The 15,247-nt window shown below is 36.1% G+C and overlaps 2 protein-coding genes across 5 annotated transcripts in view; one reads left to right on the plus strand and one right to left on the minus strand.

Moving 5' to 3' along the window:
- Positions 1 to 15,247, plus strand: part of LOC110020372 (protein root UVB sensitive 2, chloroplastic) — a 31,377-nt gene that overhangs the window by 9,877 nt on the left and 6,253 nt on the right. The window lies entirely within an intron of this gene.
- LOC110020373 (50S ribosomal protein L12, chloroplastic-like) lies at positions 12,914 to 13,719 on the minus strand. The gene has a single exon (XM_020718453.1). It carries the CDS (start codon positions 13,639 to 13,641, stop codon positions 13,102 to 13,104), a length of 540 nt encoding a protein of 179 aa, XP_020574112.1. The 5' UTR covers positions 13,642 to 13,719; the 3' UTR covers positions 12,914 to 13,101.

Raw genomic sequence — 15,247 nt, forward strand, 5'->3', positions numbered from 1 at the left:
AACACTGTCCATGGAACTTCAATCTCTTGACATAAGCATGTCGTGTTTAGATAGGAGATACAATGAATCAAAAAATCCTATAACAAATCGGGACATTTACATATAAACCACGCAATTCTTATGTATTTACATGTCTAGCTCTCAACATTTATATTTACAAGCATACGACTCAAATGTTCAACATCATGTCAAAAACACCACCATATCTGCATTTTTAAAAGTGAAATACACTTTTTAATGCATGGGTATATGACACAGGTGTTATAAGTATAAATATTAAACTTTGGGAGTTAGATTGTACATTAAGAATTGCGTGGCATCTATGTAAATTTCTCTAACAAATTATATAATTATTGGAATCTCCAATGAATGATCTCTAGACATCAAGCAACCTGCTTTGGCTATAAAATCCACTCCAAACACCGTTAAACTTCACCTTTAACCTTTAAATCTCATGCCATTTGGGAAGAATTCAAACTATAAGTTCATTATGAAAATAAGGTAATAACCAATCTCTTGCCATTTGGACATGACCTAATTATACATATTACTTAGAAGCATGACGGGACATCCTTCCTTCTCTCCACCTTCCATCAAGGCAGGCTCTAATGCAATGAAAGAAATTCTAGATGCTTTATAATCAGGAATCTCTCTTCAATTAAGCAAGGTAGCAATCATTATGAAATCAAATCACAAATTCTGGACAATCTTTTTACCTCCATGAAATTATGTAGTAATGTACAATTAATGCTTATAAATAAGGAGTAAGTTATAATCAAAGTGATAATTATGAAAGAGCCGCCGAAAGCCCTTGCCTCATATATGATTACAAATTGAGTAACAAATTAGCTCTTGAATGATGAGTATGAGCTCATGCTTCCAGAAATGAGACAGAAGAATCATCTCAGTGAAGCTTCATTGAGTTCGGTAAAACCGAGGAGACACTTTATCACATTACTTACGACTAAAAGAGAGATAATGGACTTGAAAAGAACCACAAGATCAACTGTATCCTATCTTCGTTACAGATAATCAAGGATACACATTTTTAATCAGTAAAAACTGCTCCAATATGACCTGGACTGAAATACATATTCGTCAACTGAGAACCCAGTTTCTAATGCTTTTATATGGAATTTAGAAGTCATACTCAGATGACTTAGAAAGGTGTTTTTCAACAAATGCTTTCTTATGAAGTGTAAGTCATCCTCAAAAGAATCAGTAAAATTAAAGCATTTGCTATATTCGAGTGACATCTAACATCATTAATTCTTGTGTAGGAAGAGCATATTGAAATCGAAGAAGAATACAGAAAGGGACTCTGGAGGAATAGATGAAAGCGAAAAGAAGAGGTGCTGAAACAGGGAAACATGATCTTTATCTTTGAAATAGACTAGGTACAGTTTATATAGTAAAATACTAAGCTCAACACAAGGTAAGCTTTACATACAACCAGATAAAATGGAAAAGCATTAAAGGCAGTGGACCCAAATAACTAACTACATTAATCTACTTCTTTAACATACCCCTCAAGCTAATAGTCTCTGCTGGAGAGAGGGTTAGTTTGTGTTTAAGTTTTTGAAATCGCAAAATAGGAAGAGCTTCAGTGAAATTGTCCGCTGTTTGTTCCCCAGATTCCAGATATTGTAAAGTAACTTCATTAGACTCGATCTGATCTCTGATAGTCTATCTCAATGTGCTTGGTTCTGGCATGAAAGATAAGATTATGAACAATTGCCATAGCTGACATGTTATCACAATGAACCATTGTGGGTTCAGAGCTTGAAATACTGAAATCGCAAAGAAGTCTTCGCAACCAAATAACTTCTGTTGCAGCTGAAGAAGATATGACTCTATATTCAGGTTCAGTAGAAGATTGGCTACAGTTGGTTGCTTTCTCACATTCTAAGATAATATGTTAGGTCCAATGAATGTGCAATGTCCAGTAATAGATCTCCTGTCAGTGACATCACAAGCCTAGCTAGCATCAGCATATGTGTGAAGAACAAGAGGACCAGCTTGGAAAGGCAAGACTAAGTCAATTGTTCCTTGAAGATGTCTTAAGAGCAGGTAAAGGTGTTGGTAATAAATGAAGCGGGTTTTGAAAATGCTGAGAAAGAGAATTAACCGCAAACATAATATCTAGACGAGTCAATGTTAAATACTGTAAGGACCCCACCAAGTGCTTGTATAACGACGGGTTGAAAAACGGTTGAGTAGAGCCTGGTAGTTCTTTGGTAGCAAGTGTTTGAGGATTTGGTAGAGGTTTGCATCCCTTCATTCCTGCTCTATGGAGGATGTCTTTGACATAGCTGTGGCTTGCTTGAGATAATATCCATAGGTAGTAGATTGAATTGTAATGCCGAAAAAGGTAGATACGTTGTCCAGGAATTTCATTGAGAAAGAGTTTGTTGAAGTTGCTGCATCAACTCACTGTTATTTCATGTTAAGAGGATATCATCTACGTATAATAGAAGATAGAGTATGTGAGAATGGTGGTGGTAGATATAGAGAGACAAATCAACTTTACTTATTTGAAATCCAAATTTGATAAGATGTGTGGTGAATGTGTGATTCCATTATCTCAGGGTCTGTTTAAGTCCATATATAGATTTATGTAAGAGACGCATAGTTGGGATATGTGATATTGTTAAGAATTATAATAGAAAATAATTTATTTCTATAAGAAGTTATGATGAATAAATTTTCTTCTTAATATAAGGAGATGTTTCCTTTTATATTTTATATTTATTTCCTTGGATTAGGAATTATTGGTTTTTCTATTTTATGTTATTTCCTATATCTCCTAATAATTAATATCAGGTGATACATCTTTCCTTTTTATTATTTTTCCTATTATAGGATACTTGTAAGGGTTATTTATACCCCTGTTCATATCAATAAAATAATATCGTATTCCGCATTATTCTAAATTTCAACATGGTATCAGAGCAAGGTTTCGTATCCTAGCCACCGGTCTTCATTTGAGAATTATCGGACTCCCTTCATGCCATCCTCTGTGCAGGAAGGGAGGGACACTCATCTTGGTATTTGAAACAACGATTTTTTCTTCTTCTCTCCCTGCAAGCTTTGTCTGTTGGCCGACCATTCCTGAATAGGGAGCTTCAATCTCTGCCTCGCCGGCTGCATTGCCAATACTACAAATTCAAAACACGCAACATCGCCGAGACTAGCATCACCAGGACCTTGCCGACGGGTCTTGGCTTCCTCCAGAGATTATATACACTTGTGGTTTTCACTGCGCTGCTCTCCGATCCAATAACACCGAAACTCGGGCAATGCGACGAGCTTCAGAACATTTATCTCTATGATAATTCGATCACCGGCTCCGTTCCACCGGCCCTCGATTGACTCAAGAAACTAAAAAATCTTCTGCTATGGCAGAATAATCTTGTTGGGATGATTCCGCTGAAACTTGATTTGTGTTTGGAGCTCGAAGTTGTCGACCATTTTATAAATGGACTCACCGGAGGGATTAATCACACGCTCGACAATCTTACCAGCCTTCAGGAACTTAAGCTAAGTGTGAACCAGATCTTCGGCTCCATTTCTCCGACGATTTCCAATTGTTGGAATCTAACAGAACTAGAGCTCGATAACAACCAGATCATCGGAGCCATCTTGCCAGAAATCAACCGATTATACAATCTCTGAACACTGTACGAATGGCAGAACAGGCTCAAAGTCGGGATTCCGGAGGAGCTTGCCGAATACATGAATCTTGAAGCGGTAGACCTCTCTCAGAACGCTCTAACCGGTCCAATCTCAAAAGAAATCTTCTCACTGTCGATGTTCGGCAAGCTGCTTCTACTCCACAAAAACCTCTCCGGCGAGATAGCGGCGGACATTGACAAGTGCAACTCGTTGGTCCGGTTCCGTACCAATGGGAACAGGATCACCGAGAACACCCCGACTGAGAGTGGTGCATTGAGAAAACTCAGCTTTCTCGATCTGGGCTCAAACCGGCTTTCTGGGCTGATCCCTGTGGAGATCTCTGGATGTCGAAATCTCACATTCCTCAACCACCATGGCAACGCAATTGCCGACAACATTCCCTATCTTCTTTTTTAGGGCCTTGCTCTGCTAGAATCCGTTGTGCGGAAATCTAAATTTTGCACGACGAACTTACTGTAGCAATTGCCAAAAGTATCGATATGATGAACCATATAGATCGAGTCGCAACCCTCACAAGGGCTATGTTAGCCCCCCTCTGTACCGTAGCTTTTCACCCATTAATCGTGTTCCACAAAGAGATTTTAATGGATACAAATCTGGTCATAGGAAGGGGAGCTTCAGGTTTGAGGAGTTTTTAGGAGTATAGGCTCTCGCCTCCATTCTCAACGTCTCCTACTCCATCTCCGCCTACCAATGCGGCTAATGCCTTGCATGCTAGATTGCGATCAGAGGCTCTTCCAGTCAGCATACCACAGCCGATGATGGGGAGGAACCATCTGCATCACACTCCTAACTTTTTGGATCCGACTAGAAGCTTGCTGCCACCGCTTAATGACAAAAAATATTTAATTGTGTTATTTATATATGGATGAACAAATATTTCACAAATAATTGGAAAATTAGAAATATGATGCATATGAGATAGATTTTTTTCCCTAAAAACCAAAAAAAAAAAAAAAAACTTTGTGTTGTATCTTTCAATGCCAGCACCGGCGATGGGGCTCCAGCCAGGGCGACACCAGCGATGCCGCCACCATCCTCATCAACATCTTGCCAGAGATATCGCTGTCGTGGATCGAACAATGCTGGCAAAATCCATCACCGACCTTCCTCCTGCAGTATTTTTTTTCTTCCCTGCCAAAGCGTAGGGGGAGCTGCGTTTCCAACATGTCATTTCTCCTACAGTATTTTTTTTCTTCCCTGACCTAAGCGTCGAGTGGAGCTCTGTTTCCAGCCGCCATTTCTTCTGCTGCTTTCTCTGTCAGCAAATTTACTAGGTGTGATTTGCATGTTTTTTTCTGCAGCCAACGACAACCGCGGTCAACTAAAAGTCAGTTTTCCTTTAGGTTGTTTCTTTCCCTGCAAAACTCAAAATTCAGCCAAGCCTGAATCCAGCAAATTCAGTCAAGCCTGAACCTCTCTTCTATGCCGAAATATATGACAGAAAAAACTTAAAATTCAGCCAAGCCAAAATCCAGCAAATTCAGCCAAGTCAGAATCTCTCTTCTACGCCGAAACATATGACCCTAAACTCAAAATTCAGCCAAGTCTGAATCTAGCAAATTCGACAATCCAAGCGACCAATTTTTCTTCACTACTCATCAAGTTAGAAATTATTAACATACATTCCAAACTTGAGGGGGAGTGTTAAAAATTATAATAGTAAATAATTTATTCCTATAAGAAGTTATGAAGAATAAATTATTTTCTTAATATAAAGAGATATTTTCTTTCCTATTTTATATTTATTTCATTGGATTAGAAATTATTTGTTTTCCTATTTTATGTTATTTTTTATATCTCCTAATAATTAATATGAATTAATTATTGGAGATATCAGGTGGTGATATATTTTTCCTTTCATATCATTTCATTTTTATTATTTTTCCTATTATAAGATTCTTGTAAGAGTTATTTATACCTCCGTTCATATCAATGAAATAATGTCGTATTCCGCATTATTCTAAATTACAACAGGTATCCTTGTGACCCTGTGGTTGATGCATGTAAACTATTTCTTGAAGTTGATCACGAAGAAAGGCATTAGATGCATCCATTTGTGTTATCTTCCATTGATAATGAAGAGAAATAACAAGAAGTCTTTTTGTTGGAATTTTAGCTATTGCACTAAATGTATTTGTATAGTTCCGGCCATACTCTTTTTGATATCCCAAAGCCAACAGTCAAGCTTTATAGCGAACCACCGAGCCACTTGTGTTTCATTTGATTTCATAAGTCCACTTGTTGCCTAATATTGGCTGACTTGCTAGTGTATGTACAAGTTTCTAGGTGTTCTGCTTTTCCAGAGGTTGGAATTCTTCAGCCATTGCTTGCTGCTAGTGAAAGTCTTTAACTGCTTGTTTGTAAGTAGTTGGTTAGGATGGGAAAGATTGGACATGGAGTAGATCTAATATGTGGCGCATGTGTAATTGATCCAGTTTAGGATCGTGTAACCATGGTGTGCTTTGGTGGAGGTGGTTTGTAGGTGAGGTTTCCGAAGAGGGTTTGATTGGTGATGATTGTTTTGTTTGTGGTAGATCTAATATGTGGGAAGGATCCAGTTTTGCTTGCTGCTAGTGAAAGTCTTAAACTCATTCATGAAAAACACATAATATTTGTAACCTTGAATTGAAAGTGTCGGGGATGGGCCCCCTACATCTGAATGAATTAATGCTAAAGGTTTATATTGAGTGCTAGTGGAGTTATTGAAAGAAAGTCTATGCAATTTTGCTGTAACACAAGAAGTACAAAAAGAAAAATTATTTGAAATTTGTAAATTTGGTTTTTGTTTAGCTATAAGTTGTAGAACTGATTGACTAGCATGCCAAAGTCTTTTATGCCAAAGATTTGTTGGAGTGGTGACCGAGGCTAGAGCTTGAGGACAGTTATGAATGCGATATAGACCATTACTGCAGGGTAGGTATGAATGATTATATATATATATATATATATATGATTTTTTCTTCCATTTTCTTTTAAAAAGTCTTTCAATTGTTTTTTTATTTGAGAAAAATGAACCACAAAAATGAAACTCATCCTAACGTATTTTAAGTTACTCAGGTAATGAAACAATTTTTTTTGTCAAACAAAAAGAATCAAAGAAGATTGAGAAGACTAAGCAATAGAACATAACCTAACTAACCGAGAAAACTTTGGTTGAACTTTCAATGAAAATAAAAGATTAAATAAAATGGAGTTCGGATCGATTAACACATCATATAAAGTTCGAAAAGCTTACCGCCGCATCAAATCGCTGCACTGCAGTGAGGGGGAAGTAACTCCCCTTATCCAGCTGACTCTGATAAAGACAATGACATCAAACCTCCTCCCAAATTAGTGAGGAATACAAACAAACACTTTGTGAGCTTTAACAAGTCCTAACCACACCTGAGCAGTAAAGATCAGCATCCAAGTTCTCCCCGGAGACTCTGATCCCCCAAGCGTCTCCAGGAATGAAGATGAGTCCGCCTTAGCCTTCTTGACGGCGGAGATGGCGGAGAGAACATCCGCAGCTGGAACCTTCCGTGTCCTTGCGGCTTGTTTCAGGAGCAGCACGCTCTTCTCCAGGGGCTGGTTGGAAAGGCCTTCTAGACCCTGGTTTATCTCCGACAGCGGCGGCCTCTGATGCAGGTGAGACCGCCGTCAGAAAAAGGGGCCGTGGTGGTCGTTGGCCGGCGGTTAGGAATCCGGCCACAGAAAGAGAGGTGGTCGGGAAGTTGAAGAGAGGAGATACAGGATTTTGTCTTTTGAATGGAAGAGCGAGTGGAGGTTTTGGAGCAGGGGAGAAGGGAGAGCACACAGTAGAAGGCCATCGTTGGCTCCTCAGCATACAAACGAATGAGGGCACATTTTACATCAACAAAAGGATAATTACTTGTAGACAATCCAATATATTGATATTTACAAATTAATACTCCAGGTGAATTTTTTTAAACGACCAAACTAATGTGTTTATTTGTGTGACCATCAAACTATAAGAGATGGATAGAAATGGAAAATATAGGTTGGGGTTTTATCATGAATTTTTGAAGAAATATTTGCTTACGCTAGACGTACGCAGAGTTGCGTACGTCGGTAGGTTACAGAGAGTATTGGAGAGTTATATCTATGTTATACCTCTGTAACTTCTCTGTAACCTACCTGTAACTTACAAATATATGAAAATAGAAACACAAAATTTACTAGTTACAGAGGATATAACGCGGATATAACCCTCAATACCCGCTCTGTAATCTACCGACGTACGCAGCTCTGCGTGCGTTAGACGCACGCAAATGTTTCTCGAATTTTTGATATTTGAGTGAGAATTTCGGGATGCAGCCATGGATCTCACGGTGACCCATCCGGATGGTTTTTCGACTGTGTGCACATAATATTTTTTCTTACATTAGGTTGTGCTAGTATTTATTTAGATATTTGGATGATAAAATTGTAAAATTAATTTGAGCCGATCATGTAAAATGTGCAATCAAACTGGTCCAACAATAATTGGTTCGATTATTCTGATGAAATTGAAATTAATTACTATGGAATTGGAAAAGGAAAGAAAATAATATAATTGAAATGCTAACCCAATTATTAGCAGGGTCTCTATTGTGATTTTCTTCTCTGTGTGTTTTTTTTTTGTTTGTGACATGATCCATACACATCACATCTTTTAGAATGTTGAATCATGATCTGTTTGTGTATCACACCAAAAGGATAGAGTGCAAGACTAGAGAGAGAGAGAGAGAGAGATACATAATAATGAACATTATTATAAATTGTTGATTAGTCATTTCTCATTAAATAACCCCTTATTTCTCAAGAAGGGTGGTACAATATATGAAATTACCTATCTACATATGTTTTAATGGGGGCACTATAAGAAATTTTAGGTATTTTACATGTATAGACCTTCAGTTCAATTACCCTATGACTCGGTCTGCTAAAGTCAATGATCCTTGATTCAACGAGACCAGTTCGTTCGACTGTGTTGAGTCCTGAGTCGAGTTTGACGGCCGACCCTACATGGTATTTGGGCTGGTAGAACTTGACTTGATCAACTTGGCTTAGTCGGTTGGCTATTCTAGCCTAGTTGTTAAATATTGATCCATGAGTAATGAACTCTTGTCGTCAAGTCAAGGCTAGGTCATCAGATAGAGAATGAATCACCGTAATCTGATAGGTAGCTCACTCCTTGACGAGACGATTTTTTGAGATATATAATGTGATTATATTATGGTTAGTTCTTGGTCCAAGATGAGGAATCTCAAGGGAGTTCATGAGATGGTTGTCGTTGTTAAATTCTTCTCTTGAGTTGGATTATGACAAGAGGCAGGTCAATGCCTCGGCTCAACTCGATTGGCCTTGAATTTTGATTAGGAGGATCTGCATTTGATCGGCCTCTACGCCCTCTAGCCCTCGTTTAGGGGGGTTGCACTAGCGGACCTTCGATCTTCCGCTAGTAAACCTTTAATTTTCCGCTAATGAACCCTTAATCATTCGCTAGTAAACCCTAATCTTCCGCTAATGGATCATTGTTCTTCCATCAGTAAACCCTTGATTTTCCGCATATGGACCTTTAATCTTTTGGCTGTAGGCCATTCTTAATAGTATTCATTTGTTTTTTTATCCGTTGGATACTTCGAGATTCATGCTGATTGGTTTAAACCCTAGATTTGTGCAGATGCTTGTGATGTTCGGAACCTGATTTTTATTGCCAGTATAACTCTTAATTTTTTCATTCAATCCTTATTTATTATTATTATTATTATTATTATTATTATTAGTTTGCGTTGACAAATTTGTAAATTTTAATGGCCAATGTAGGATAAATAAAATTAGCTTTTTTTTTTAATAATTACATACATATCATCTGAAATATTAAGATTTATAAATTAACCATCTATTTGATTTTTTTTAATTACCAGACCAAAGCTTTTACAAGTGTCTGCCCCAATTGAGAATTAGAAAAATAGACGAAAGAGGATGGATGATTTGTAAATATAAAGTTTCGGATGCTTTGTATGTAAATTGCCCCTTTAGCTTTTCATGTCATGTCAAAGAAATCTGAACCAGCATTCTGCGATTGTGTCGGCTGTTCCTTAATACTTCTGTAAAAAAGATAATTCATCAGTTTCTCCTTTTTCTAATCGTGGTGAAATATCTCCAGCCCTGTAATAGATCTATTTACATGAGTACCCGAAATATGCTATTTATAACAGTACCACCCTAAACATGGCTATTTACACAAAATATTAAAATAACCACAAATATTATTACATACAAAAATATACTTGAATGGCATTTTTATCAATTATTCAAATTCAAATATTGCTATAACCTCTTGCAACTAATGAAAAGCCATTAAAAAATTAATAAAAAAATGAAAAATATGTGTTGGGGTTTTATCATGAATTCTGATATTAGGGTGAAATTTAAAAAATGGATAAAAGAGGATGCTAGATTTGTAAATATCAATTTATTTAGGGTGCTAACTATGAAGCACACTTAAATATATTATATTTGAAATATTTTAAATTTAAATGAAAGCTTGTCATTAGCAATATAAAGAGTAAAGAGTAAAGTGTCAAAATAAGTCCATTGATTATTTATATGGGGCAATAGTCCATAACAATTAAATTAATCACTATTTTCTTTTACTATGGCCATTTTAGCACTTATTAAAAGAGTGACACTTTCATAGACTCTAGAACAAAAAATTAGGAAACTAATTTGACACTTTTCTTATAGAAAAAAAAAAAAACTGAGTAAGTGGAATGTAATTTTGATGGATTTAAAATGATAATGATTAGTGAATAATGATTGGAATCAAGTGACACTTGTGTTTGATAAGTTTGAACAGCTTAGAGCTACTAAAAAGGAAACATATCAGAGAGAAACATAATCAAAGGGGTTTAAAATTGAGGGCCTAGCAATATATACGCGCCTTTGCGATGGTATGGTGCACTTGATTATTATGAATATTTATAAGAAAGTAACAATAATAATAATTGAATGGCAATAAGAGCTATTACATGTGATGCACCTTTAATTTCCTTATAAGCAGATATCATGCTTCCAAAAACTTTAGACTTTCAGAAGTTCATCAGATTACAAGGATAGGTATTTACATGGGATGGAGAACTTGGTGATGAGCTTGGACATGAATTTAACACTGACTAAAGTCAACCTTGCTATTTGGAGAAATTATTAGTTTCGGATGATATATGACAAAAAGCTAGGTATAAAGTATTGGAGTACACAGTTTAGTATTCTTGTTCTCAGTATGTAGAGGTATGCATGCTATCCATATCTAACAATTCCTACACTGATTGAATCATTAGCTCCAAGCAATGTTGATTTTGTTGCATAACCACTATAGATAACTTATTTACCTGGCCATGGAAGTGATGCCAACCATAACATTGCAGTTCTTGGCCATGGCAGTGATGCCAACCACAGGATGCCTAAGAGGATTTCTGGCCCTTTTGAAGGACTGCAGGTGTTTTGTATCTCATGGGGTATTAGTTAAATCAAATAGAGAAATATATACATTTAATGTTTTGGTTCATTATTGATAAGAACTCAAGCTACCACCTGTACTAGAAAGTTCTAGATCTATAATTCCATGCACATGAAAATCTAGACCTTCAAAATCTGCAGCTCTAGATTTTTCTAGATTTGGACAGGGAAGTCTTAAAAGCTGAAAAGACAGATAAGCATAATGTATATTATTACTTCAGAAACTAAGCTATCTCCATCTTATTTCATCTATTTGTTCCCATGATTGTGATTGAACATAATTGCTGCATGGATTGCTTGCAGGTGAAAACTTTGAACCATTAAGTAGAGCTGCAAGGAACAATATCTCGCAAAGCTTTATAGAAAGTTGAAGAAGGCTCTTGTCAAGCTGAAGTTGAACTTGCCAAGTTCATTGCTGCAACAGAGCTTATCAAGACACTCAAAGCGAAGAGATCCTCAAGTTACTCAGATTCTATGACGATTTACCGTTACCTAGGATAATTTCAAAATATAACAGCAATTTTAGTCCTACTATTAAGGCTCAATTAAAAAAAACAAAAAAAACTATAACAGCACCTATTATATTCATTAATTTCTGGCAAGTTTATATCTAACATTCATAATGACAAAATTCCTTATTTCCCTTTCTTCAGTATGAAGGATGCATGCTCCTTCGAACATATTTTTCTGAGAACTTGAAAGTGATTTCCTGTGCGCATTTGTATTCATCATGTTGGAAGCTTTTAAGAAATGAGATTGCGAAAATGTTAAATTTATTTCAGATATAGGATGCATCTCAACATCATTTGCCAATTTGATTATTAGTGAGTGCTTATGGCTGAGCTCAACTCTAACTCTGATAAAATCTTAGCTTTCAAGCTCTATCAGAACTAGCAAAGTATATTTATCAGAGGGTCCTGAGGGTTCCATACAAAGGTAATCACTAAAAACTTCTATCATTTTCACAAAGTTAGATAAGGTGAGGTTCTATAACTAATTCTGTTTGTGATAGGGGGTTTCATACAAAGTTTAATAAGAAGTTCATTTCTTGAAATCGGAACACAAAAATAATTAATTATTAAACCTTGTTCTTCTTATGAAAAGGTATCATGGCACATTCTAAGGGCAACATAAAGGTTTTAATAATGAACATTAACAATAATATTAGGGTTTTAAAACACCATAGTATGTCTGCCAGGGTTTCAACAACACAAAAACATGCGCTAGGTTTCAAGATACCCCAACATATATTTAGGATTTAGGGTTTATTAATGATATTTTTGACAAAGTTTTAAAATTTGTTATCCTTAAAGATCAAACTACTGGAAGTTTTCTACAAATTTATCTTTTAAGTTACAGCATTTCTAGCAGATTTTGATTTCTGCCCTTCTATGGTAATAAGCTAGTTTCATTGGCTGAGAGTTCTGTAACCATTGAATCCATCTCTTCTTGCTTTAAAGAGCAAATACACCGAATCATTAAGACAAAATTTTAAAATAATCACAAATTATTATTAATTTTCTATCAAACAAATACTGAAACACGCTTTCAAAACTTTTTTTTTTCCTTTTTTTTAATTTTTTTTACTGCCGAACAACTGCTTTACAGCTAGAAAATCAAGTTCAGCAAAGGAAAAAACATCTCATTTTTCTAGAAACAGAATGGAAGCAATATCCAGAGACAAAAATAATCTGCAATTACATTATCTGAATCAGATTACAGAAATTTACCTCCGCAGAATCTGAAACAGCAGGAGAAGCACACGGAAAAATTTAGTACTAATAAACTACAGATCAAAGCAAGTAATTCAATAAAATCAGTTCATATATATATATTTAAAACAAATGTCAAACTTGCCATGAATGATCAGGCATTTTCAATTCACCAAAAATGGCAGCTCTAAGCAATGGACACCTTAGCACCAACCTCCTCGAGCTTCTTCTTTGCATCCTCTGCTTCATCCTTACTCACTGCCTCCTTAAACTTCTTCGGAAGGCCCTCAATGAGCTCCTTCGCCTCCTTAAGTGCAAGGCTGGTAAGCGCCCTCACAACCTTGATGGTCGCAATCCTTGCATTACTCGGCACCTCCTCGATGATAACATCAAACTCCGTCTTTTCTTCCACGGCGGCTGGAGCAGCGGCGTCGGAGGCGCCGGCGAGGCTAGAGGGAAACGCAACGGCCGGGGCTGCGAAGGCCGCGGCTGAGACTCCGAGGCGCTCTTGGAGGAGATCGACGAGGCTTTTGGCTTCGGCTAGAGTTAGGTTTTCGATTTGGGTCCCGAGATCTTCGATTTTGGTGGCGGCTGAGATGGGGGTGAGGCGGAGATGGGGGCGGTGGCGAGAGGGAAGGTTTATTAGGGTTTTGGGAGGAAAAGGGAGAGAGGAGGAGGAAGTGGTGGGGGAGATGAGGGAGACTGAGGAGAGGGCGAAAGAGGCCATTTTTGAGTTGCTCCGACACTTCTCGGTGAGAAGAAAAGTGGAAGATAAGATGACAATGAATGTGGTTCTAATGATTATTGGTAGTTTAATTTGTAAAATTATCAGCGGTTGTTGTGTAAGTTTTTAAATTTTAATATTATTTATAAAATTAGTCAATTTATCATCTTTCCGTAGAGTAGATGATGAAGTGAACATGTTGCATGCATAAATAAGCAATTGTATAGATATACAACATGTAGAAGTATGTAATAATGTGGAAATATAAGGTGAAAATGATAATGATTCTATAAACAATTCAAAACTAAAAGCTTTTTTAGAGACCATAACTCCAATTTGTGATTAACATGAATCATCAAATCAATGTTTGGTATTATAATCCCATCAAGCTCATGTTTTTCCTCATTTCAATTATATGCTAGGTAATTTATTGAGTGCAATGAAGGATGCTAAATAGAAAAGAGTAATGATAATACCAGTTAAGATTATATGGGGGATTTTTTTATTATAACAAGCTAGGTAAGGAATTTGGATTGATCAGCCTAGCTCCCAAAGCGAGTAGACTCTTTAAGATTAATTATATAAAACACCTCTAAAGCCATTCTCAATTATTTATAGAATTATTTTATTTAATTGTTTTTTAGGTTAGCAACAATAAAAAAATTATAGTTCAAGAATTATTATTCCACTGGACCAACAATGCTTTGAAATGAGTCAATTCATGAGATAGATGACCAATCACCATAAATGATAATATTTTCTTTCTATATAAGCATTCTGTAATTATGAATTACATTATCATAAGCTAGCATTGTAATCTTAAATTTTAAAAAATAAATAAAAATTAAAATTTTAGAAAATATGATTTATAGGCGGTAAAATATTTGTGGTATAGGAATTGCTTTAAATAGAAAGAGAACTAGAAAACATAATTCTTTATAACTAGAGCTAATAGTACTTATAATTATCTCTTGATTAAAAGATTCACTTCCTAGCTTATTGGACTTCTAGGTGTAATAATTAATGCTCATATGTATGATAAATCTTTTTCTATAAGGAACAAGATAGACAATATGAATATGCACCAACACTTGGAGATATTGATCGTTGGCAAGCTCTACTCTATACTCATTTAGAAGATAACACACACACACACAACTCCTTCACGCACACAGGACAAATCAGCCATGTCTTCATCGTCGGCGATTAGTGAAGAAGAATAAGAGTTAGCGAGAGAGTTGAGGAGAAATGGGAAGAGTGATTGGAAAGGAACAGTTGGGGGGATGCAGAGTTAGCTAGGGTTTCTGTAGTTGCTTTAAACATGTGAATATTAGTTAAATTGATATCTTTTTTTTTTTATATGATGAATATACCCTTGAAAAAGTTGGTATGAAAACGTAATGATCGAGATGTTGGGAGGGTGTTTTTAGTTAAAGGGTTGAACAAAAAATTTGGCGCAAAAGGAGAAAGTGTGTTGATAATGCCTAAACTAAACTAAAATTTTTGAATTAAGTAAATATATTGTTATTAAATATAAAAATAAAATTGTGGTGATAATTTTTAAAATTGACTCTTTTTTTTGTAAAAAAATATATATTGCCATTAAAAT

Source organism: Phalaenopsis equestris, unplaced genomic scaffold (assembly GCF_001263595.1).
Source record: "Phalaenopsis equestris unplaced genomic scaffold, ASM126359v1 Scaffold000095, whole genome shotgun sequence".
NCBI classification, from domain to species: domain Eukaryota; kingdom Viridiplantae; phylum Streptophyta; class Magnoliopsida; order Asparagales; family Orchidaceae; genus Phalaenopsis; species Phalaenopsis equestris.